We start from the raw sequence: 24,917 nt of genomic DNA, 5'->3' as shown, positions 1-24,917 counted from the left end.
AAGGCCCCGACGTCATCTGCGGGGTCGGGGGGTGGCTCGCCGCTCCTGCCTTCTCCCGTGACCAGCGGGAACCCGCCAGCGCCCTGCGCGCACGCTGGCCAGGTGTGGGGTTGTGTGCCTGTAGCGGCGTCGCTGGGGGCCCAGGCTCCCTGCCCTCGCCGGCGGTGCGTGTCTCCCCCCCCCCCCCCCCCCAGCACCGCGGAGCTGGGCCGTTACAGCCAGACTCCCCCGGCAGCAGCGAATGGCTGGGTCTCCATGGACTCAAACGACGCACGTGTCGGTGCCACGTGGCGGCCACTGCACACCCGGCCCGGCCCTGCCCTGGGAGGCGGCTGCCCCTCGGGGCCCCCCTCACGCCCCCCGCTTTGCCTCCACAGCCGACACTGCGGACGCCTTCTGTGCCATAAATGCTCGACCAAGGAGATCCCTATTATAAAATTTGATCTGAACAAGCCCGTGCGAGTTTGCAACATTTGCTTTGATGTGCTGACTCTGGGGGGCGTCTCTTAGTGAGCCCCTCGGCCGCACCCCGGTCGCCTCCCGGGGGCCGCTCCGCGCGCCAGCCTCACCCACCCAGAGCAGGGCTGGCCCTCCTGTCTTCCTGCGGCAACAGACTGAACCATTAAGGACCCGCTGTGATCAGTCCCGTTCCAAGGATTCCGCGTGGTTGTTGGCGTGTCAGACTGTGGTCAGGGCCACCGGACGCCTCCCACCTTGGACCAGGCCGTGTGCCTCGTGGCCCCTGCGATGGGCATCGGGCCCCACTCTGCTTGCAGCACAAGGACCCTGGGAAAACCCTCCCCCTGCGGGCAGCGTAGTGCCCGCGGGGAGCGCGCCCGCAGCGGGAAGCTGGCCTCACTCGAGGGTAAGTGGCTGTGGACTTCTGTGCGCAGTTTTCATAAAGATTATAGGATCCTCTGGCCCAAAGTATTTTTTTTGTTTTGTTTTGTTTTGTTTCAAAAGCTAAGCTGTATTTTAGGGAGCTAGCCCTTTAAAAAAGGTGAAATCTTTCTAAACAGGGTTCAAAGATGAGAGCTGAAAAATCGTGGCCTTAACTGAAAGCTTTACCGTATCCCTACGACTGGGTGTCGGGAGGGCAGTGTCCCGTTCTCTGTCCTGCCACATCCTGTCTGCAGAGGCCTCGGTCACTCTGCCGCTGGGGCGTGGTGGCGGAGACACGCTCTTACCGCGGCGCGCTGTTCCAGACGGCTGCGCTGCCCACGTTCAGAAACGCCCCCGCCTCCAGCAGCCCTGGTTCTGATGGCCAGCTTGCATCGGACCTCAGCGCACACTTCCTGCGAAGAGTCCCTCCCCGGGAGGGACACCGTCACTAGGCCTGGTGACAGGAGGGGCAGTGTGCGGCCTTGGGCCGGTGGCTGCCGGGTCGGCCCGCGTGTGCAAGCCTGCAGGGAAGATGCTGGGCCGTGAGCGGAGTGAGGTCCTCGAACTGACTGGGCCTCAGTCGCTGCTCGTGTGTGTGCTGACCCCGCAGCGCTGAGCTTCTTTTGAAGGTTTGGCCGGTTTAAAAAAAACAAAAACGTACATTTAAAGAGAAACTTCCACCACTGCTTTAAGAAAACTAACTCCGAGGTCAACACAAGCGTTCATGAGTTTTTCTCAGAGATCGACCGTCTTAATCGTAATACCGATTTCTTCTGACATTTGATAACCACTGCATTGTTTTTGCATTAATGAAGATGGGTATGTGTGTGAAGGGACTAAGTATTTTTTTGCAACAGCCTGGTTGTTTTGGTTTGTTTCTTCGGATAGTGGTATGTCCTCTCTGTTGCTGTAGGTTTATACATTCTCTTGCCTACATATTTGTGTAACATGAGCTGATAAACCAGAGTGCTACTTTTTAATATTTCTGTGATTTATGAAATATATATGCTTTCTATGTTAATAGGAGCTTGTGCACAATGTTTAAAAGAAAAAATTAATTACAAGAGTTTTCCTGTCCCCTAAAGTCTGTGACATATTTCATGCAGAACCTTTAGGGAGAAGCACCTGGTCTTGGCCGACGCCTGCCCACGTGAGGCCTGTGGTCGGTTTCCACGTGCGGGTGCCTGGACTGGGCCCCGAGGAAGTGGGGCATAGGCAGGTGGCTTGACTCCTTAGTTGGAAAGTAAGATAGTTATGCTTCCGATGCGAGTCAAGGTGCTCGGTACGTTTACACCTGCTCTTTCCACGTTCACGGTGGAGAGTCAGTCGGGGCGTGGCCGGTTGTCTCGCCCCCGCCCTACTGTTCCCAGTCCCAGTAACAGTCTCGCCTCCGATTGCACATAAAATCTTAAAGTTGTGCCGAAAATGTGCGACGTGAAGCTTCCGTTCCTGCACGGAGTCCAGGGGCGGCTGTGGTGCTGAGCAGAGACGTGGGGGGACGCTTGGGGAGTCCTGCACTGGCCTCAGGGGCGTCCTCGCGTGGTACACAGGGGCGGCCTGCCCACAGTGTCGGGGTGCTCGCTGGCCGCATGCAGCACGTCCTGTGGTGGCTGGCCGTGGGACGCCCTCGTCACTGCCCAGGCTGGGACCTCACACGCTACAGAACTGCCTAGCTCTTTGTGACAGTTTCACCTATAGCTTAAATGCTAGTAGCAAAGTCTCAATTTTATCCATTCAGAAAATTGCCAACTGTAAACAGTAGAGTGGGAAGAATAAACCTCATGAAATGCAATTTGTGCATCAGTGAATTAGCTCTAACTGCTTCCTGCTCATCGCCAGGCTTCCCGGACTGTGCACTCGTAGCCGTCTTTCCCTTTTTTAAATACTTCCGTGTGCAGTACAAGCCACGTGCTGTGCGCAAGGCCAACGGCTAAACTGACTTGCTGTGATCCTCTAACGTGGGAGTTCCCCACCAAACTTAAGTGCCTACACCTAGGAGTTTTTAGCTCTCTGTGATTTGTAGTGGTGTCTCGCAGAATGATGGACTAGAACACGAATTCCGTTTGCAGTTTGCTGCCCGCACTCGGTCAACCCCAGTCCCCAGGCTGGTCGAGGCTGGACCAGACCGCTCAGGTCGCCTGCCAAACCCTCTCCGGGAGTGGGGTCCCCGTGACCGCCCGCCCTCTACCTCAGCCCTGGCCGTGCCCACTCCTCTCCCTGCCCGGGGGCCCTGCGAGGAGCCCAGTGGGCCGGTGCGTTCACGACCACCGCACACTCGTGCCCCCTGCCTGTTACGCTGAACGGAGTTGCGCTGACCTTGTCCAGAGGCGTGGATTGGGGGAGAGCCTAGGGAGGGGAGGGCTGTCATCTCCATCTGGGCCGCTCGACGGGAGAGAAAGAACACTGTCGACGACGTAAATGCTCAGGCCTGAGAGGCGCACCAGGCCCCTAGGTGACAGGAGCCAACGCAGGTGAGTGTGACGCCGTCACGACGGGGACCAAAGGAGCCCCTGGCACAGCTTCTCCCACGACTGGGATTGCTGCCCTCAGGACGAGCCCCAGGAGGACTGGGCACGGGACCCCCTAATCTGAAGCGCCCCCGGCCGCGGAGACGTTCCCGTCATGTGGGAGCAGTTCGGCGAAGAGCGGATTGCTTGCCGAGATGCGCTCAGCACGTGCTAAATTACCCGGGGTCGTCAGATGCCTGAGAGACTGTCTTTGGAAGCTCGTTGCCTGTACGGTGCCTCTTCTGTGTGGCATAAATAACGTGCGGCCTGTCGCGACAACGTTGGCTTTCCGTAGCGGGGGCGGGGGGGGGGGGGTCCAAACGGCTTGACCCCGTGACTTGTCCTCTTTGGGCAGATGTGTGCGGCTGGCTGTTCCCGTGACACCCGTGTGACACCAAGGGAGGGGCGGAGGCTGGAGGTGCACGTTTGGGCTGGAGGTGCGCCTCGGTTTCCAGGCCGTTCGGGGTGGCGCTCAGTGTGGGAGGACGGCTCCGTGTGTGGGACCACGACACTCCCATCCGCAGCCCGTGTGATGGAATGTATGTCTCGAATACCGGTATCGGCATTTTCTGTAACAATTCCTTATAACGAGGTAAAGTTGTGCATTTAACGTGGAAACTTTAATGAGACGATTGTAGTTACTTTTTAACGCGGAGGTACCAATAAGCATTAAAAGCAACCTTTTCAAACTCTTGATATGTGAACATATTTCTGTAACAGCTCACCTTCTAGGAGAGTTTGACTCGCCAGCAACACTTTCCAGAAGCATGTTGTCGACAGCAGTCCAAGAGTAGCTATTGTGGCGTAGCCGCCCAGCTCCTCGCCGGGATCCGGCCCTGGCGAGGTCTCTCAGGAGCTGACCTGGCCCTCGCACGCTCTGGGACCCGCAGCCCCCTTCCTCTGTCTTCCAGCTTGCTCTCCCTGGTGCACAGGCACCGCTGAGTGCCGCCACAGGACAGTCCCAAGTAACCCCAGCAGCTGTCCTTGCGGGGCACGCCAGCCAGAACCCGTGGGCACACACAAGGACTGGGCACGGGCACACTCCAACACGGTTGCTGGGGAAGCACACTGGGTTTTTGTGCTTTGTTACTGATTAGCGGACGGTATTGGGCCAGTTTCCTAATGTCTGTGCCTTAGTTTCTGCGCCTGTCACACGGGAGTGCTGACCACGGCCCCTCCTGGCTCCCGCGGGTCCCGAGGAAGGTGATCGGAGGCAGGGAGTAGGCCCTTCCTCTCCTGCGAGGACACCGATGGCGGTGTGCGTGCTGAGAGTCCCCTCCAGGGAGGGCTGATGGGAGCGCTGTGTGTGGTTTTCCTGCAGGAGTGAGTCTAGGGGCTCTGGTGGTGGGAGGGCTCTCAAGGCAGGGGTTCGGTTTGTCCACCGCCAATTTCTGAACAGACACAGCCCCAGGCTGTGTGTGGGGTCTCTCTGGTCACAGCTGTCCCACAACTGAGCGAGGGATGGGGCGATGGTCTGGCGTGGCCCCTCTGACCCCAGGCTGTCCACTCTGGGGGGGCAGCTGCCCAGCCTGGTCAACACAGCCCTGCTCACGAGGCTGGCGGAAAGCAGACGGTGGCCGCTGTACCCCTTCGCTGGACTCTCTCGAGGCCACAGAAGCCCTCTGCCCAGCATCCTTTCCGACTGCCAGCACATCTTACCCGCCTGGGCCGCACCGCGTGTGGCATCCATCGCCAGGGACCCGCCTCCCTCCGCCATAGGTCTGCCCGGGCCACCTCTGCTGGAGGGGGAAGGATGGGGATTTCTCCAGTGACCACTGGCTTCTTCATGGCGGAGCCCTTCAGCCCATTAAGCTGACAGCCTTCTCTCAGCGGAGCCGTTTGAAGATTTGCCTGGGGCCCCACCACGAGGAGGCTGTTCACGGTAAAGTACGTGCTTGGTGTCAAAGAGGACGTGAATTCTTTTTGAGCAGGAAGTGAGTGAGCAGCCTGCAGGCAGAGAGTGGGCGCCCAGGGCCCTCTCTGGCCACACTTGGCTGGGGTGACAGTAAGGGGGCCTGATTTTGCTTCTTTCCATTTTCAGTTTGTTTTGGAGGGGTCTGAACTCCTGTGGACCCAGCACCCACCCTGGGCCTCGTTCCCATCCCGAGGATGGCCTCTGGGGCTCTAGCTGGCCTCCTGCCCCACGCTGTTAAGCCCCGAGGTCAGGAGCCTCGCTTGCCCCCATCCCACCCCATGGTACACAGGTGCCCGTAGATAGCTGCTGACCACGGGGGGCCAGATCAGTGGCCGTTCCCACCAGCAAGGACAGCAGGCATGCAGCCCAAGGGCCATGTGGGTCTCAGGATAGGAACCTGGAGTTCGAGGCCCAGCTCCACTGCTCTGTGCCCTTATTAGACTCTGAGCGCCTGAGTTGCCTCATCTGCAAACTCAGGGCTAACTCTATGCACCTACTATGCGCTGGATACTGTGGGTGTGGGACACCAAGCTGGGTAACTTCGGTCTCTGTCCAGGGAGGAAGGCGGACAGGAAACTCATGAATAAGAAAGAAGGCGGCTGTCACGGGCCATGTTAGCACAGGCTCCCAAAAGGTGCTGACTTAGCAGAGCTGTGGAGAGGTCAGAGGTGGACAAGCTCAGCACAGGAGGAAAGGACAGCCTGGTGCAGGCCCCGCAGGCACCTGCAGCTAGGAGGAGGCCGGAGGGAGCCGTGCACGAAGTGATGGTAGGAGTGCCACGGCTGGAGGGTCCCAGTGGCCAAGGAGTGGACATGGGGGCCGCCCTGGTCATCCAGGGGGACTGCTCGCAGCAACGCGGAGGGTGGGGAAACCAGGGACCTGGGGGTTGGGTGGGAGGAGCAGAGCAGCAGAGGAAGGCGTCCTGGATGGCTGCCGGGGTCCTCACTTGCTGTGACTGGGTGTGCACGGCCACGGGGACATCACCAGGGAGGAGAGGAGACAATGCCGGAAATGTGGAGTCTGGGTGCCTCGGAAGTGCTCTGGGGAGCCTCCTACCTGGACGCAGCTGACGTGGGAGACCTGGGTGGGGGGCTCATGGGCCGAGAGGGGCTCCTGGGGGAGAAAAGGGAATCAGGCAGGCACTAAGGGAGGGTTCCACTGAGGCCCTCAAGTGTGACGGGTCCGGGAAGGCTGTGGCTGTGGGATTTGCCAAGTGCAGAATTTGCCCTGCTGTCGAGCTGGTGACTGATGCGGGGTGAGCGGGGCTGAGAAGCAGGGGCGGCTTTCAAGGCTGCGGCGGGAAGTAGCTCAGTGCTGCAGAGCGGTGTTTCCTTCGTGACTGGAGGGAAGCCAGGGTTTACCGCACGCTCGGGAAGAGCCGAGCAGGAGGGGGCAGCGAGGGTGGTCGTGGGGTGTCCAGGTGCCCCCTACTGCAAGGGGAGGGGAGGCAGCCTCCGCTTTCTAGTGGGCGGGTCTGGAGAGCTAGCGAGTTAATGACGAAGGACGGCGAATGTTTAGGGAAGAGCTGGGGGGACCAGGAGACCCGGGAGGAGAGACACGAATCTGGGACAGCACCAGGCTCCGTGGCCTCGCCTGAAGGTGGGAATCTCCTCCCCCACTGGCTCGACCAGGGTACGAAGCTCGTCGGGTCGGCCCAGGAATTACAGGTCGCCCTGGACGCACAACCCCCTGGGAAAGGCGTCCAGGGTGGGAAACCACTTTTTACGCAGGTGTGGGCGTCTCCCACACCTAAGTGTTTAAAAGAGAATATCCTCCCTTCAAATTGTTGCTTTGTTCAGAGGCCTCTGGATTTACTGCCTCCGTATGAGCAAAAGCCCGTCCACTTCCAGAACCAGCCCCCCTGGTTTTATTGTCCTGTCTCGTGGTACTGACTGGGCTCAGACCAACTACTTGTGGCCGTGGCTCCGGGCAGGGGTCTCAGACATACAAAAAGTGGTTAAGAGTCAGGGGTCACAAGCTTAACCAGTGGGGAACACTGGGAGTTATGCTGACGTGTTAATTTACATGGCTTCTCTGGACCTGTCTGCCTGTCTGAGTCACAAAGGGAAGGTGTGTCCCCTCTTCTGCAGTGCCCCCAGCGCCCTCACCGACCGCGGGGAAGGATGCTGTTGGAGCCCAGAGCCTGTTTCGTGGCCTGGCAGTCCCATTAGTTTTGAGGTTGGTTGGCCTCTGAGGGCTCTGACGAAGGCGGCAGGCGGGTCTGGGGGAGAGGTGGCACGGACAGGTGAGTGGGCCGCCACGCCGGGTCCCAGGCACAGAAGTGTGGGCAGATGCTTCCAGGCGCTCCGCTTCGTGTCGGGAGCCACGAGTGAGTGCGGCAGGCGGGGCTGTCTGTGATTAGCCCGGTGGGAAGGAGCAGGTGACGGCCAGTGGGGGGCAGCCTGCATACTCCTCCAGGTTGGGGTGATCCAAGTCGCCACGGTTTGTGTGCACAGGGAGGCCCTGAGCCTGGTCGCTGGGGGGTCCGCTGGTTCTCACGCACACACAGTGGGGCTCCTTGGCACCTGGCTTATACAGCTTCCTGGGGACACCGGTCCAGTCTCTGCTCACACCTCCGCTAGGGACAGAAGGACAGGGGACTCTTAGCGTGAATGCGGGATCTCTGCGGAGGGGGAAGGAGGAGTGATGTGGCGTCTTCCCAAGGTGGTGGTCTGCAGCCTGTGTCCCCCGGCCCTTCACACTCTCCCAGTTCCTCCAGCATCCCCTGCCGTGGGCAGAGTCCGCCATCCGGTCCCGTGCCTTCCCAGGGGCAGGCGTTCCCCCACTGGCCTGGGAACTTTCCAGAAGCAGTGTCTGGACCTGATTCTCTTCTCCACTCCCCGCTGCAATCCTAGCACAAGGCCGTGTCTCCATCTTAGGGTCTGGGGCTCATGGCTGAAGGTGGGCAACTGAGGCTACAACCCAAGGCTAACGGGTCACACCCTGCGAGAGGCCCCATCCTAGGTGTCACCGGGCTTCAGAGGTGGAGCATTGCGCTCTGGCCCAGCATGGGCCGGTCCCCGTGGGCTCACAAGGAAGGTGAGAGTCTGGACGTGGTGCCCCGTGTACGTCCCAGTGTCTGGGACCAGGACCTGGTTAGAAACCACCCTGCTGGTGGCTCCCCCAAGAACAGGCTGTCAGGGCTCGGAGATGCCCTCCTTCCAGCCTCCTTCCTCCCAGGGACCCTTACTTCACACCCAGTCCCTATATGAACAGATGGGGCCGAGGCACAGGCGTGGGGAAGGCACTAGGGCAAGAAGGGGCCACAAAGACAGGGCTGGGCGGGGGAGGCAGCCTCCCAGGGGACCACTGCTCTCTGGGACCCCTGCGTTCGGGCCCCCGTGTCCCAGCCTGTCCCCTCAGGTGGGCAGTCCGTGTCTCTTCAGAACTGGACGGCGGGAACTTTCCTTTGGCCACAGTGCCTCTGCCTCCGGTGAACTGAGCCGGCCCGGGCCCAGGGTAAGCGGGTGGCTTTGGCTGTCTGCTCTCTGCACAAGGAGTCGGCCATAAGCAGGGCAAGAAGGCCTCTTCCCGCAGAAGAGAGGGAATCTACACGGTTAGCACTCCGGGAAGTGGCTTCCCTACCCTTCCCAGGGAGAGCTGGGCTCCTACTGGGAGGCCCTTGAGGCTGGGTGCGTGGGGGATGCCTCTTCCGCACCGCAGCCGAGGGGGCTGATGGCTGCAAGTGCATTTAGGTCCAGGCTGGCCTGATAATCAGAGCAGAAAAAGACGTTTTGTCTCCTGCTCCTCAAACAACCCGGGATAATCCCCGCGGCATCTACCCGAAGCGGGCTCACCTCACGTTATTCCTGCGGGAAAGGCCGCACTTCCTCGAGTCACTCAGAGGTTGTAGCGTCTTTAAGACGGCATCTCAGGTCACTGCCGCCAGGGGCCGTCCCCCACCGCTTCACCCCTGTCTCCTGCAGGCAGGAGTGGTGTGTGCGGAGGAAACGGAGGGAGGCCCTCGCTTGGATGGGTCGACAGGCCAAAGCGAGCTATGGCACTCGGGCCTTCCCACGCCCAGGCCAGGGTGTCTGGGGAGCTCAAACAGAACACAGGCCCAGGTCCCAACCGTCCCTCACTGTCAGTGATGTCGGTCCTCAGGAGGCTCCAGCACGGAGCCAGCATCGAGGATCGCTACCCAGAGCGTGTGGACTTTGAAAAGTCCCCCTGGGGGAACAGCTGGGTTACGGCTTCACCGAGTCCCAGCAGGACGACCTGGAGGGAGGCGGAGAGGGCACGAGGGGAGCCTGCTCACCTCTCTGGGGAGCACCAGAGCCGGCTGCCCCTGCTGGAGCTCCACTCGGCGTTGCACGGCGGGAACTTGCGTTTCTCCTCCAGCGCCCGCCGGCCTGCCTCTGCGCCCCGGGTGATCACGGCTTCCACCTGGGCCAGTTCTGGGGTCGGGAGGCCATCCTCTCCGTAGAACCTTCCTATCACCCTTCCTGCGGTGACGGGAGAGTGCAGGTCAGAGTCACGCGGAAGGGACGCACGAGTAAACGCCTCACCTCCGTGGTGAAGTGCAAGTCCCCAGGGTTTCTGGGTTGCGGACTGAGAACTCCTTAGTGTCTGGCGAGACCCCTGCTCTAGCTGCGGACGCCTCCAGCACGGAGGCCGTTGGCTTCGCCTCACGTGCTGACGCCGCTTCTCCGAGGGCGGTGCTGCGAGTGACCCATCCTTCCGTGCCCCGCAGTGCTCGAGGCGCCTGTCAGACAAGCGGCTGGCTGGTCAGGTAACATTTCTGTGGCTCGGTTCTTCCCCACGTTCAATTATTTTGTCCGGTAGAACTACGAATAAGTCATTCATTGAGCATTTACTCCGTGTCGGGTGCTGTGCTCACACTGCCACCGTTCTGCGAATCCTCTTAAGCACCTATGGGAAAGGAGCTGGGGTCCCCACTCCCAGAAGAGACACGGGAGGCTGAGTGGCTGGGGGGCCCATGAAGCTAGGGCTCATGTTCTCCACCCACCACCCTCTCCCCGCTCGGTCTCAGTCCTTGGTGCACTTTTAGATTCTTTCAGAAGAGCCAGCGAGTGGTGCGTGGGCCTGTGGGCCTGAGCCCGGGCAGTCAGTTGTCCTTCGGGGCAGGGTCTTTCTCGAGTCCCGCTGTCCTGCACCAAGGACAAGCAGCAGAAAGTACTCTCAAAGGGATGACCTGCCCCACTGTGCCCGGACTCCAGTGGCAGCTGTGTGCCGCGTGCCCAGCGTTCGGGCCACCCCTCGAGTCCACTCAGCCCGACTTCGGTTCTGTTCACGTCACTTTTGTGACCTGGCTTAGGAGCCGCCACCCCGTTCCAATACAGCATGTACTTCCCTCTGCTCGTGTCCGACCTCTAAAAGACACGGCGATTCTGCCCGTCCCGTTTCCACTGCCCCCAGCCTCACCCGAACTGTGGATCCCAGCGGTGGCCTCCCACCTGCTCCGTCCACTTCGGTCCATGCCTCCCGACTGTTCTTCCTGCACAAAGCAACTGAGCCATCTTCATAAAACACGAGTCACGTCCTGTCACCTCCATGCCTGGTCTGGCCCTCCAGTGGCTTCCGAGAGCACGTGGATCAAACACAGACTTCTTGTCAAGGCCTCCAAGGCTACAGCCGTCCCTTCCCCCCTCATGTGCTGCAGGCTCCGGCACACGGGCTTCTTTCTCTTCGTGGACCGTGCCTCGGCACCGCCGTTTGCTCAGCCTAGAACGTTCTCTCTCCAGACCTCAGTCTGACTGCCCCTCACTCCCAGCCCCTCCTAGAGGCCTCCCTGACCGTCTGCTCTAAAGGTGCCACAGGCCCCTCCCCCATCACACTGGTTTTAGTCGTACACAGCCCTATCTGGAAACGCGTCATCGGTTTCCTTATTTACGGCATGTCTCTCCCACAGGTGAAACCCCAGCACTCACAACAGCTTCGTAGGGAGCGTTCATCTTAAACGCTTACTAGAACAAACGAAGGGTCGGGACCAGGCTTGCAGCCTAGGAGTCGGCCTAGCAGAAAACTTTTTCCTAGAGCGTCTCCGTGCAAGGCGACTAGCTCGTTGTGGTGGGTTTTAGAAGTGAGACCCCAACAGAGGGCAACAGTAATAGAGGCAACAGAGAAAGACTTGTGGGAGCCGTGTCCTGGGAATGGTGGTCACCACCGGCTGGGTCTCCACACCAGTGCTGTATCCAGAACACAAAGAAAAGAGATCTCATCTGCTCGTGCAGCTTGGCCACGTGGCTGCCAAGGTGGCTTCCCGTCTTCACTTCCGTGCGCGCAGCACAGAATAAACCTTCATCCTCTGACGTGGCCTGAGGGTTTCTGGGCCCCTAAAGAGCCTAACACGGCCCATGGCCCATCAAGCGAGCTAACAGCACAGGAGCTGCAACAACTCATCGCTGGCCCAGCTCCCACCAGGACGGAGCACAGCTTATCCATCGTAGGTATTCAGATAGACGCGGACTGTAGCTAAAATCTGTCTGAAGCCTCTCGAGACCACATCCCTCCCCTGCCCTCAACACGCACACTAACACTCTTCAAGGCTGGTTCGCTCATGTGCACAAACACATCAGTTTGCTCCCCAAATATCAGGATGACGTGTTTGCTCTGGCACCCTTTGCCCACTCTCAGAGCTCTGTCTTTATCGTTTTGTGTTAAGATTTCTTGTCCTTATTAACCAAAATGTTTCAACCAGCCTCCTGAAGGTCTGCAGAGAGGTCAGTTCCTTCAGTGGAACAGAGGCCAGACACGGTTGTGGCGTCGGGAATGACCCGGGGCAGACTGGGTGACAATAAAGAAGGGGTCTGCGGGCTGGGAGGACAAGAGCCCACCAAGAGCGTGGGGTGGGGACTGGAAACAGAAAGAACGTAGATGGTATGAAGAAAGGCCTGATCAGTCAGCTGTGGAGGGAGCCGAGGAGTTAGTACAGATGGCAAGGTTCTCAGAAGAGGTGACCCGGGTAGTAATGACAGAGCAGATATTCAGAGGTATCAGGGGCAGAGAAAGAATGCCTCCAACTGAGACCCGTCCCGGTGGTGAGGTGACACCAATGTCCCTCAGGAGCTCAGCTGCGTCCAAGGTGGGTTACAGTGAGAGGTCAGGGCTGCAGGGGATGAAAAGAGCCCAACCCCCCAATGTCCAGTGTTTACAAAGCCATCTGGTGTTTAGAGTCTAACATTTCTTTAGGACACCATTGGTTGTCTGTTTAAAAGGTGATTCCCTCAAGCATCACAAGTAGCAAGTGCAGTGCCCCCGTGACCGGCTTTAACGAACGTGGCATTAGCCTGACCTCTACCCGGGAGACGGGTCCTTCAGGATGGACACAGACTAATGTTTGTCTCCTTACAGAACAAAATAAAGCGGTATTTGTCAAAATGGAACACAAACTGAGGCTTCAAGCCTTCCTGACGGACGGGGTGCTGAAGCCCGACGCCTGGGGCACAGCGAGGCACCTGGAGCCGGCTGTTCAAGGGTGGTGCAGGCAGTCACTAGCTCCGGGGCAAACAGAAGCCAAACTGAATGGCTGTGCCATCTTCTCCCAAGATTAAGAGAGAGGGAAACCGGTGTCCCAGCCACGTCCTTCTGGGACGCATTGCCACACTAACCACCGGAGTTTAAGGTGAAAGATCCATGGGTATTTTACAGATTTTAACCTCGAGTCCAGTCCCCTGAACTCCAACCCTTTAGAAAACTGCAAGCCCGCTGAAGAGAAGCTACGGAAATGGCCTGTGGAATACCTACCAACGAACTCGTAATTCTTCTCGTAGAACGACAGCCAGTTTTGAAGCGTCAGCAGCTCTGAAAATGACAAGTCGGACACATCGTCCACCAGGCCTGCTGCAGAGTGGTCCCCTGTCACAAACGCCCTGGACGCGTCTCGGCCTGCAGGAGAGAGGGGCCCACATAGATTAACCTGCAGATCACTGACACTGCAGCGACTCCAGAACCTATCTTCTGAGAAACACCTGACAACCCCCCCTCTGCATCTCCAAGAAAAGCTGGTCTCCCCTCCTCTGGGACACATGCTCCCGGACCTTGGACATGTATTTTGGTGCTTATCATCTTGTTTACCTTCAGCAGCATTAACGTGTCTTCTGGCTTCCGTGACACTACATTCCTGGCCTTCCTCCTCCCTCTCTAGCTTATTTCCTACCAGCCTTAGGGATCACTTCTTGCCTCCTCCTCTGCTGTCTACTCCTGTGGTCTCACAACCACCTCTACGCCAAGGATTGCCAGACTTCTCCTCAGCCCTAGACCGGTGTATCCAATTGTCTACTCAATGCCCCTTAGATGTTTTACAAGTGTCACGAGTTCAAATGTCCACACTACACCAACGAGCACCCCCACCCCAGGAAACCTGCAGCCATTCGAGTGTTTCCTATCTCGGTCAATGTCAAACAGTTCCTCAGTGCAGAAATGCAGTCTGCAACACCTCCTTGATCCCTCATGTCCTTGAGTGTCTTCCTTTTTTTTTTTTTTTTTAATTTTTTTTTAATGTTTGTTTATTTTTGAAGGAGAGAGAGACAGAGTGTGAGCGGGGGAGGGGCAGAGAGAGAGGGAGACGCAGAATCCGAAGCAGGCTCCGGGCTCCGAGCTGTCCGCACAGAGCCCGACGCGGGGCTCGAAGCCACGAACTGGGAGGTCGTGACCTGAGCCGAAGTCGGACGCTCAACCGAGCCACCCAGGCGCCCCCTTGAGTGTCTTCCTAAGTGGTTCTTCCATCCGTGTCTTTCTCTGTGTGCCACTAAGCTGGCCCAAGTGGCCACTGTCGCTCATCCGAACTGCCACAGTAAACCCCTAGCAGCTCTCCCTACGTTTGCTCCTTCCCTACTATTTTTCATACATCATTCACACTGGTATTTTAAACACGAACCGGTGTCATTCTCTTGATTAAAAACCCTCAGGGGCTACTGGGGCACCTGGGTGGCTCCGTCAGTGGAGCGTCTACCTCTTGATTTTAGCTCAGGTCGTGATCTCACGGCTCCTGGCATCAAGCCCCATATCGGGCTCAGCGCTGACAATGCAGGGCCTGCTTGGGATTCTGTCTCTGCCCCACTCCCGCTCATGGTCTCTCAAAATAAACAAACTTTAAAAAATTGAAAAAAAAAAAATCCTCAGCGGCTTCCTTTTACCCTAGAACTACATCCAGATTCCTTAATACAGTACTCAGGGCGCTACACGGGCAGCCACCAATCCTGCCTTGCCCACTGTGCTCTCTTCCTCTCTCTCCTCCCCCTGTTAGGTTAGGGCCTCTGGTAATACAAGTGTGTTTTCCCTTTAACATTGTCACAAAAATAATTAATTGTTTACGTAATAACTATTTAATGTCTGTCTTTTCTACTAGTCTGCAAGTTTTATCAGGGAAGAGAACATACCAAACTCAGGATTGATTCCCCAGTGTCTGGTAGGGCCTAATCTTTAGTAATTATCAATAAATATTGGCTATCTGAAACCCATGCATTTATAATCAATTTTCAATAAGTCAGTTATCAATAATTATTTTCAATAATTCAAGGGAGGAAATAAGTTATTTTTTTAATGTTTATTTATTTATTTGGTTAGAGAAAGCCTGTGTGCACGCACCCAGGAGAGGGGCCAAGGAGAGGGAGAGAGAACCCTAGCCTGGAGCCTAGACCTCAGGGCTGTGAGATCGTTATCTAAGCTGTAATCAAGAGGATACTTAACGCACTGAACCACCCAAGTGCCCCAGGGGAAAGAAGAGTCTTTTCAACAAATGGTGCTTGGACAACTGGCTAGCGAGATGCAAAAGAACACATCATATATAAAGTTAACTCAAAACGTAGCAAGGATCTGAATATACGGGCTAAAGTATAAACTCTTAGAAGAAAACATAGGTATAAATCTTTGTGATCTTGGATTAGGTGATGGTTACTTAGATGAGACACAAAAGGCACAAGCTACCAAAAATAAACGGACTAGACTTGATCAAAAATTTAAAATTTTGTGCATTAAAGTAAACCATCAAGAAATGAAAAGCCAACCCATGACATAGGAGAAAATATCTGCAAATCATGGTCTGATAAGGGTCTAGTATCCAGGGTTTATAAAGAACTCTCACAACTCAGTAAGAAAAAAAACTCAATTAAAAAGCGGGCAAAGGATTTGAGCAGACATTTCTCCATGAAAATAAACAAATGGTCAGCAAGCACAGAAAAAGATGTTTGACGCCTTTAGTTATTCAGGAAATGCAAATAAAACTACGATGAACTATGACATCAAAGCCACTGACTATAATAAAAAAAAAAAGGACAATAAAAAAGAAATTTGGCGAGAATGTGGCAAAACTGGAAGTCTAATACACCAGTGGTGGGAATATAGCCACTTGAGAAAACAATGTGGCAGTTTCTCAAACCGTGAAACACAAGAGTCACCACATGACCCAGGAACTTTACTCTCAGGTATATACCCAAGAGAACTGAAAACATGTCCACACGAGTGTGTCCACGTATGTTCACAGCAATGCTCTTCATAACAGGCAAAAAATGGAAACCCAAATGTGCAACAAATTATGAACAAATAAACAACATGTGGTATACACATATACATAAAATGGAGTATCATTTGGTCATAAAGCAGAATGCAGTACTGATACATGACCATACAGGCTGAACTTTGAAAACACTGTGCTAAGTGAAGGAAGCCAGACACAAAAGGCCATGCGTATGATTCCACTTATGCGAAATGTCCACACAGAAAGTAGACAGTGGTTGCCAGAGGCTGGGGGGTAGAAGGAGCGGGGACTGCCAGTGGATATGGGGGTTTCCTTTGGGGGGAATAAAAATGTCTGGAATTAGATCGGGAAGATGTTTGCACAGCTTTCTGACTATATTAAAAACTACGAGTGCCTGGGGGGCTCAGTCGGTTAAGCTCAGGTCGGCATGATCTCACGGTTCGTGGGTTCGAGCCCCGCGTCGGGCTCTGTGCTGACGGCTCGGAGCCTGGAGCCTGCTTCGGATTCTGTGTCTCCCTCTCTCTCTCTGCCCCTTCCCTTGCTTGCGTTCTAGAGTGCGCACTCTCTCTCTCCCTCTCTCGAAAATAAATATTAAAAAAAAAAAAACTACTGAGTTGTATGCTGTAAAAGGGTGGATTTTGTATTATGTGATTATATCTTCACATAATAAAAATATTGACTGTACGAACAAATGAATAAAGGAACATATCTGCTAGACCCTCCTAGACTGTGTGGGTGGTGGGGAACGTTAAGTTAATTTGATTCCTTGGCACCCGGCACAAGGCGGGCTGCACAGCAGTGGTCAAGGAAGGGATGCTGGACGAGTAACGGGCACAAAGGAACTCAGCAGACTGTAGACACATTGCAAGGGGAAAATCACCCCAGAGACGAAAGGGTCTATGCTCACACTTGTGCTTCCCACCAGGGCAGCTGCAACAGGGGTGTGACGGGGCCGCCGGGCGCCACCAACTGCCCCTCCCCTGACAGCAAGTGAACCCTGACTCCAGTACCAGCTCTGCTTCTAGGTCACGGGGCGGCTCTGGGGAAGTCCCTTCCCTGCCTGGCAACACCGACTGACCCCAATTCCTGCTCTGTGGATGCTTCCGGTTCCGGAGTTCTTCCTAGAGACACGGAAGTCACTTGTATCTAAGCACCAGACGCGGCTTCCCCATTCCCCAAGACTATGACAAATGGAAATGCTTACTTAATACCAGCCGTCAGTGGCCTTAAGCTCAGCATTTTTTCTCCTCCTTAATCTGGGAGGCGGTTATCCCTCTGGGCTGGGGGGACATCTCTCAAAGAAAGAGGCTGGAGATCCTGGCCCAAGGCCTGTCAGCACTTAGTTGTGGGGGCTTCAGGCAAATTCGTCAATCCCCTCAACTATAAAACAATACATTTCATCCGACAAACGTTCCAGGCCTAACGTATACGCAGCTCTGTTGAAGAGCTGTGAAGCTGAGCAGACCCGTTCCGTGCGTTCCTACCTCGTAACCTTTAACGGAGACTAGAACCTGTACTAGAAGCGACAACAACTTACTATTTTCAGGGGGAACCTGGAGTGGGAGCAAAGAAAGGTTCCTTTGGATAGGAGGCGGCTGGAATCGGTCGGGGAACTCTGAGGGCAGGGACAGGTCCCACTCATCTCTGCCCTGAGCCACGCAGTGTGGCACAAAGCAGGTGTTCGGAGGCTGCGGCCGGTAGGCAACTGCAGAGGCAGGAGGCCTGCTTCTCGAACCTACGCCGCTAAGAACGGATGGGACAGACGGGGGTGGGGGGTAGGTACAGGCTGGGGACAGTCGGCCACGGTCCCGACCGGGCCAAAGAGACCAGAGCGACGATGCAGCGGAGCACGGCCCCCGCACCGGTGTGAGGAACGTGGGGACACAAAGGCCGGGGAATGGATGAACGAACGAACGAACGAACGAGTGCACGAGCGAACGGCGCAGAGGCGGCTACGGGCCCGCGTCGCAGCAGAAAAAGGCGTGAGCCGCCTCGCTGATACCTGCGAAGCCGCTATAGTGGGCCCCAGGCTCGTAGTGCCTCCGGCCGGGGGACACGTCGTAGACGCGCCCGAGCAACGCCAAGTAAAGGCCCGGGTCCCCGGCGCCGCCGCGGTAGCGGGCCAGCTCCTCGGGAACGAAAAGGCGAAGGCCGGCGCGGCCGCTCCACCAGCCCAGCCACCGCGCCGCCGCCGCCGTTGCCGCCACCGCCAGGCCCAGCCAGAGCCCCCGCCCGCCGAGCCCCGGCATCCAGGCCGCCGCAGGGCCCCGGCTCCTCGCCAGCGGCCGCCCAGCCCTCCGCGGTCAAGATGGCGGCGACGCAGTTATGACGTCACCGGCGCGACGCCCTCTCGCCCCCGTCCGCGTCACCAAAGGGACAACGGGGGACTGAAGGGGAAAAGGCTGTGGCGAAAGGTCACTCCCTGCCTCCGATGCCTTTCAGTCATTTTTCAGCGTAGCTAGTGAACGTGTTGAGACACCGAGTTAGCAAGCTGAGGAGGGCCTGGCCGCGCCGGGCGCCGCCCCCAACAAAAATGGCGGCAGAGGCGGCTGCGGCATGACGTAGACGTGAGGACGCACTCGCCCGCTCGGAAATCGGGGCTCCACCCTGTGTCCTCCGCGTGCTGTCTGTCGGCATCTGGTAGAATCCGCTTGACGGCGCCTTTGCGACGGCAGTCCTCGCTTGACGGCGACGAAGCCGGAAGCTCCAGCCGCCGCCGTCGTCCCCTCCCTGTCCCCGCCCGCCGGGTGCCGCCGGAGGTTGACAGGTCGAGGCGGGGAGGCGGCGGCGGCGGCGGCGGCAGAGCCGGACGCCCGAGACGGAGACCCCATGGGGAACGCTCCGAGTCACAGCAGTGAAGACGAAGCCGCCGCCGCCGGTGGCGAGGGCTGGGGCCCGCACCAGGAGTGGGCCGCAGACTCGGGCACGATCCCCGGCCCGGGCCCCGCGGCGCCCGCGCTGCCGCCCGCCGCGGCGCTGCTGGAGCCGGCCCGGCTGCGGGAGGCGGCGGCGGCGTTGCGGCCCGCGCCGCCCTGCGAGTCTCTGGTGTCTAGGCACCACGGCGCGCTGCTGCGCTGGCTGGAAGAGCGGCTGGGCCGCGGCGAAGAGTCCGTCACCTTGGAGCAGTTCCGGGAGCTGCTGGAGGCTCGTGGCGCCGGCTGCTCGGGCGAGCAGTTCGAGGAGGTCAGGCCCGGCTGGCGACCGCGGGGGCGGGGGCAGGGCGGTCGCCCTCTAGGGCGTGAAGAGGTGGGCGGTGCGGCTCTAGACGGGCCAGGCAGGAACCCACAAGGTCCGCAAGTTCGGAGGATGGGAGCAAGGGGCGCTCGCTTCCAGCCTGGACACCCAGGGGGACGGCTGCGAATCTCTTTAACCTTTACTAGAGGTGCGGAAAGCCCAGCCTAGGCCGTTCGTGCTTGGAAGAACTGGACAAGCCAAGCCCAGGTGTCTTTGCATGTGGTAGTACAGACATTTGTGCCCTGGCCTGACGCTGGATCGGTTGCTCTCTGGATCTCCCTTATCAGGCTCCGGGACAGTGTAAGGGAAGGGAGGCGTATAGGGATCGAGGGAGTGGCAGTGAACACAGAAAACCATTCTGTTTTATTGACCAGAGCACCTTCCGAATCCAGTGTGGGCGCCTAACAAATGTGGGAGGAAAATGACACACAGTGGAAAATCTCACATTCCAGCAGCCATTCTCACCGCACAAAAACTAGCATTTCCAAAGTACACGTTTGTTTCCAGAGAGTTGAAGAACCGTATTTTAGACTCAAGCCTCTGCGAAACCTAAAACTGATAGACAAATGTCAGGTTTGTCAGACAAATGTCCTGTAAATACTTGTAATTATACAGCCTTTGGTCCAAGTCACCGACATCATCTCTATTAAATGGTTAACAGCAAATTGATATGACAACAATGTTGTTTCTTCAAAGAGATTTTAGGAATCACCTGTACGTTTCATTGTGGAGTTAAAAAGAACTGAGCCAGGGTCGTCCACTGAGTCATTGGCAACCTGAGACTATCACTCAGATCCCTTGATTTTTCTGGTTTCTTTGTCTTACGTCCCACTGCCTTCTTCTTGGGACCCTATTTCTTTAACTCCACAGCGCTATGACAAAAAGATGCTTATTTTGTGAAAATGAGTAAGCCATGTAAAATCTTCAGTGTCGGTGAAGGGTGAGTGTATAAAGCAGTAAACCGACAGCTGGTTGTAATGACGTTAAAAAGTGATGTACGCTTTACAACAAGAGGCTCTTAAAGTATCTTAAGAACATTTACTGTGTGTAGTCAGAATTCAGATACTGTGGTTTATGTGTTTCTTACATTTTCTTTCAGAGGATACCTGTAAGATATCTCAGTTCCTGACAATGTGATCATATTAGTTAGTGAAGGGTCTCCATGTATATATTTTCTTAATTCCAAGAGTTCACATAATACTTTCCACTCTAGCTCTCGGTGTATTAAGAGAAAATGAAGTGGCCCCAGAAAGGGCTGTGCAGATCAGTTGAAGGAGTTGGCACATTTCAGAATTGTCCAGAAGGGAATGGAGGGAGAGTATTTACATTGAGAACGACAGGGGTAGAGCTGTGAGTGCAGCTGACAGGAGCCCTGTAATGTAAGGTCAAGAAATCCTCAGGGTGTTGTCCAGAGGTCACTCGAGGGCTGTGGTATTGTTCACTGAGCAAATATTTGTTGAACATGTGCTGAGTGCCAGGCTCCTGGATGACCGTGGAAAAAGCAGATACTCGCTCTGAAAGGGTATTTAGTACTGAAGGAGACACACGTGAGCCCAGCAATTATAGGTGTGGTGAGTATTAGCCAAAGGAAAGTGTAGGGAAAAAAATTGCAAGAGTATTTAATCTCTGGGAAGTCAAGGAAAACGTATGTGGAGGGTGACATCTCAGTCAGAGTCGAAGGGTGAAAGCAGGCAAGGATGAGAAGAAGGGTTAACCGTGTTTCAGGCAGAGGGAATCACGTGCACCGAAGTCCAGAGAATGGAGAGTCTGGAAGAATAGGGTGACGAATGAGGCTTAGGCAAAACTGCTTCAAGGGACAGAGAAGCCCGTGCGTTGGTGGTTTAAATAGTAAACAGGCTTCATATGGAAAAGGCCAGGTGGGTAGTCCAGCTTTGACGTGGCAATTTCAGTCATCGGGGACCTGGCTCCATCCATCTTCCTGTGCTGTCATCATCCACAGGCACCTTTTACTTAGTGACCCAAATGATGCCTTCCGCTGTCACTTTGCACATTATGCCAGCAGGAAAGGGAAAAGGGAAGGAGAGGGCCGTATCTCCTTTCTTAAGGGCAGGGCTCGCATCCCATTGGCTCACGCCCAGTGATATGGCCACGCTTAGCTGCAAGGGAGGCTGGGAATAGGCGAGATTTTTATTTCATGGCCACGTAATTTGCTGAAAAATAAGTATGCAATTACTGTGAAAGAGGAGAGCAGATACCACATTATAATTAGTAGTCTTTGACTCACGTGGCTCGGTTCCTGAATGCTGGAGGAGAGAGCAAGGCTAGAGGAGTAGGCAGGAATGAGCGCATGGGGAGTCCTTTGCAGCCTCTGTGAAAGAGGAGTTTGGAAACGAGTTTTAAGCAGGGTTCGTGGTGGTTGTGGCTTCCTTGTGTAGAACTGGTTGGAGAAGTGGATCCAAGCAGGTCAGTTGGAGGCCATTAGGAACAGTTTTGAGAGGTGTGTAGGAAGTAGGACAAGCAGTCCTGAGTCTGAGTGGAGGATTGGAAGGAGACAGGAATCAAGGGTGACCCCAGCATTACTGGTTTAAGCAGTCAGAAAAGTGACAGTACTGTTTATTGACAACAGAAACCTTTTCAGGAGGGGACGATCAGAGACAAGATGAGTTTGGTTTGGCCATGCTGAGCTCAGTGTGTCCATGGGGCAGCTAAGTGGAGGTGTGCCTTAGCCTGTTGGGCGTTTGCGTCTGGAGAGTCCTGGGACAGAAGACCTGCCTGAGATACAGGGTCATCTCCTTGTTCCAGTGAGGAAATTGCCGCATTGTTGCCTCCTAGTCTGACGTATGTGATGTCTTTTCTTTCTTTTCCTTTCAGTGACCGAAAGTCAAAAATACTATGCTCGGTGAGGACTTCGATCCCTTCGAGGTGATCCATGGACCGTTGAGCATAGTTAAATCCGGAGGTCACTCCGCCCCTGTAACTGAAGAAATACCCGGGAGGAAAAACCGAATGGTTGTACCTTCCTGTTATGAAACACAAAGTCCCAGTAGCCACCTATGTGGCAAAAATAAACATTAAGGAGCTCTAAGCACAGCAGTAAGAACTGGTGACTTGTAAAATGTTGCAAGTTCTCGTTTTTGTAAAAATCCCGGGTACCATCTAGGGCCGTGGCATAGAGCATTAAGTGTCCGTAGACCGAAGTCACAAGATACGTGTCGGGAAGTCTTCGTTCACCTCTGTGTAACTGTCTCCCTCCTTGTCTACAGTGTATTCAAACACTTGGTATCTGGTGACTTTGGCCAGCCGTGCAGGGCCGGTGGGTGACAGCAGCCACCACACTGAGGAGGAGACTGAAGACTCTGTAGGGTTCAGGGACTCACCTAAGAAGATTGGAAATTACGTTTGGGTAGTGACACTCAAGTGTGAGTCTTCTGTCGCTGAAGCCTGTGCCCTTTCTCCTTCAAGGACCTGCTTCTCTGCGATTGTTATTCTGTAGTCTCATCATTCCTCTTAAGCTTTAATTCTTTTTTTGTTTTAATGTTGCATTTATTTTTGAGAGACAGTGTGAGCAGGGGAGGGGCAGAGAGAGGGGGGACAGGGGACTCTGCGATGACAGCGGCGAGCCCGATGCTGGGTTCGAACTCACGAGCTGTGAGGTCGCGACCTGAGTCAAAGTCAGACGCTCAGCCCACTGAGCCACCTAGGCGCCCCTAGCCTTAATTCTTTAATTCTCCCCTATGTGCTAAGGGAGGCCTGGCAAGGATAATTCAAATTTGAGAAAAAGCATGGTGTATTTTTCTTGAAGTCTATTTAGCTGTATTAGATTGGGTGTGGGGATAGTTGGGGCTTTGCTTGATACTAAAACCTGGTGACTTTCCCTCTGTACTGGTTAGCACTGGTTAGCACTGGTTAGTGAAAGAGAGCAGGTCTGACTCTATGTGAAGGCTTATTCAGGCTTATTCAGGTTGGGGCTTTGCTTGATACTAAAATCTGGTGACTTTCCTTCTGTTCTGGTTAGCACTGGTTAGCACTGGTTAGTGAAAGAGAGCAGGTCTGACTCTATGTGAAGGCTTATTCAGATTGGGGGGCGCCCTGGTGGCTCAGTCGGTTAAGCGTCCTACTTTGGCTCAGGTCATGATCTCGCAGTTCGTGGCTTCCAGCCCCGTGTCAGGCTCTGTGCTGACTGCTTGGAGCCTGGAACCTGCTTTGGATTCTGTGTCCCCCTCTCTCTGCCTCTCCTCCACTCACGCTCAGTCTCTCACTCTCAAAAATAAAAAAATAAAATAAAAACCTGACTGGGATAAGCTCACAGTGGTTGTTCTGTCCATAAATACAGGGTAATTGTATTAGTAATATCCCAAGAGTTAAGTGTTAGCCACATATGTGATTCTGTGCTTTAAGGTAAGTCTGTCCTTTGAATTGAGTGTGGAGACATTTCTGTGTCTTAGTTAATTCTCCCCTTAAGGTGGTGAAAATGTATTCTGATACTTCCATACAAGTGTAAGGGTTTTTGTGAAAGAATCATAAAATGTCTTTGTGGTAGCAACTAAAATGATGAGCTATTTCTCTTCCTCGAGCACAGTGGAGCAGGTTCATTGGCATACGTTCCTATCACACGGCTGAGTTGCCGAGCTGTGTATTTGCTCTCGGGCTCCAAGTCTGCACTGCCGTCTGCATCCACCCAGGTGCCTTGCCTTCACATTCCCACGACCTTGGTTGCTTGAGGTGGTGTCCTAGAGAAGTTGCTGGAATTGTATTACAGACCAAAGTCTGAAGCGTTATCATTTTATAGTGTGACATACCTTTTCTCGTGGTAGGTGTGGTCCATGGGGAAGGATTCGGTCTGTTCTAGGGAGCGGTATCTAGTTGACTTCTATGCAGAAGAGCGGTAGAGTTAAAATTCAATGTCTGTTTGACATCAGAGATTAGAGATGCCGTGTTTGTGCTCTCGGCATGATAGGCTTGCAGAAGATCGCGTAGAGTCCAGGGCAGGAAGAGGTGCTGAACACAGAATGGCAGCCGTCGGCTGTTAGGGGGGAATGGAGATGAATGGGTCTTACTGTATTAATTTGACATACTCACTTTGGTGCTTTGGGAAATTCATTGGGCTGTAAATCTGAGGGAAGGACCATTTTTATTTATTTACCATTTTAGCACGGCCCCGGCTCACAGCCAGGGCTCAGTGGGTGTTCTCCCCTGTAGGGACCTCACGTTGATTCAACAGATTCAATATGGTGCTGCCCTCATTCTCCAGCCTCGTGTTTTATCTTCAATCTGTCACCTTACGGTAATGTATTTTTTGATGTTTGAGGAAACAGTTAAATATAGCTTTAGTGAAAACTTAAAAAGGTTCTTAGTCACTGCTGGGTTTTAGAGGAAATTTAGAGAAAAATACCATTTGTCATTGTCGTGTCAACAGTATTAATCAGCTAATTTAGAGTGGCCCTGAGCCCACGAAGTATGCGGACAGAACTGTGCAGGTGTCATTCTCTACCCTTTCAGGGCACAGAGGGTTAGATTCTTGTGTCTGCACCGTGAAGATGAAGCAGGCTGCAAGCACCACTGACCCTTAGCTCAGAGCCTGCAGGGACTCCCTACTGCCTGAAAAGTCAGGTGCCTATTCCTCGGAACGGGTTGGAGCCCACAGGCTGGCCCGTCTGCCCTTACCTGCGCGAGCCCTGTGCCCTAGCCGGTGGGACACCCACCTTGTCCTGTGTGTGGACCTTGCTTCTCTCAGTTCTTCGAGATTCCCTGCCTTGGCCCTGTCACCTGGTCAGGACCAAGCTTTTCTTGTGACATGATTCAAATGTCTTTTGTGTCTTTCTGATTCAGCCCCGCCCTTGAGGCTCTTGTTTCCTGTTCTGTACACGTCGTTGGGCACTTAGGAGCGCACTGCCTGGTCTCGTTCAGCAGTTAGGCTGCGAGGCCCCCACCCACCTGCCTTTGCTGCTGCAGCACCCAGGAAGCCTTCCGTTAGCGGTGG

General features: G+C 55.1%; 3 protein-coding genes across 9 annotated transcripts in view; 2 read left to right on the top strand and 1 right to left on the bottom strand.

Moving 5' to 3' along the window:
- Window positions 1-1,539, top strand: part of ANKFY1 (ankyrin repeat and FYVE domain containing 1) — a 71,997-nt gene extending 70,458 nt beyond the window's left edge. For both annotated transcript variants that reach the window (XM_027047523.2, XM_027047522.2), the window contains exon 25: window positions 378-1,539. In XM_027047523.2, coding sequence (XP_026903324.1) covers window positions 378-510 — 133 coding nt within the window. In that variant the 3' untranslated portion in view covers window positions 511-1,539. The remainder of the gene's footprint in view (window positions 1-377) is intronic.
- Window positions 1,540-1,836: 297 nt separating this feature from the next.
- On the bottom strand, window positions 1,837-18,221 carry LOC106980114 (neuferricin). Of its 3 annotated transcripts, XM_053211826.1 has the most exons (5): window positions 17,745-18,221; window positions 13,012-13,152; window positions 9,563-9,749; window positions 5,049-5,125; window positions 4,923-4,945 (listed from the first exon to the last, which is right to left on the bottom strand). In XM_053211826.1, the coding sequence occupies exons 1-5, from the start codon at window positions 17,989-17,991 to the stop codon at window positions 4,938-4,940; spliced, it is 660 nt and encodes a 219-aa protein (XP_053067801.1). In that variant the 5' UTR covers window positions 17,992-18,221; the 3' UTR covers window positions 4,923-4,937. The 3 variants fall into 3 exon arrangements, with proteins under 3 accessions (XP_053067800.1, XP_053067801.1, XP_014933586.3); XM_053211825.1 differs by having other exon boundaries at window positions 1,837-5,125; XM_015078100.3 differs by lacking the exons at window positions 4,923-4,945; window positions 5,049-5,125 and adding an exon at window positions 7,149-7,882.
- Window positions 18,222-18,415: 194 nt separating this feature from the next.
- ZZEF1 (zinc finger ZZ-type and EF-hand domain containing 1) overlaps window positions 18,416-24,917 on the top strand; it is a 102,831-nt gene continuing 96,329 nt past the window's right edge. For all 4 annotated transcript variants that reach the window (XM_027047520.2, XM_027047518.2, XM_027047519.2 and 1 more), the window contains exon 1: window positions 18,416-18,925. In XM_027047520.2, the coding sequence (XP_026903321.1) occupies window positions 18,572-18,925 (354 nt within the window). In that variant the 5' untranslated portion in view covers window positions 18,416-18,571. The remainder of the gene's footprint in view (window positions 18,926-24,917) is intronic.

This window comes from Acinonyx jubatus, chromosome E1 (assembly GCF_027475565.1).
Source record: "Acinonyx jubatus isolate Ajub_Pintada_27869175 chromosome E1, VMU_Ajub_asm_v1.0, whole genome shotgun sequence".
Classification (NCBI taxonomy): domain Eukaryota; kingdom Metazoa; phylum Chordata; class Mammalia; order Carnivora; family Felidae; genus Acinonyx; species Acinonyx jubatus.
Note: the sequence above shows the minus strand (reverse complement) of the source record. Positions and strands in the feature narration are given on the sequence as shown.

Bases quoted from the DNA above. Each gene is read 5' to 3' on its own strand.
- LOC106980114 (XM_053211825.1), bottom strand. From the start codon at position 17,991: ATGCCGGGGCTCGGCGGGCGGGGGCTCTGGCTGGGCCTGGCGGTGGCG. The intron at 9,750-13,011 runs GTAGGTATTCCA...CCGTCACCGCAG, and splicing joins GAAGAATTACGAGTTCGTTG to GAAGGGTGATAGGAAGGTTC. The intron at 5,126-9,562 runs GTGAGCAGGCTC...CCCCTCCAGCAG, and splicing joins CTCTGGTGCTCCCCAGAGAG to AGGTGGCCCGGGCAGACCTA.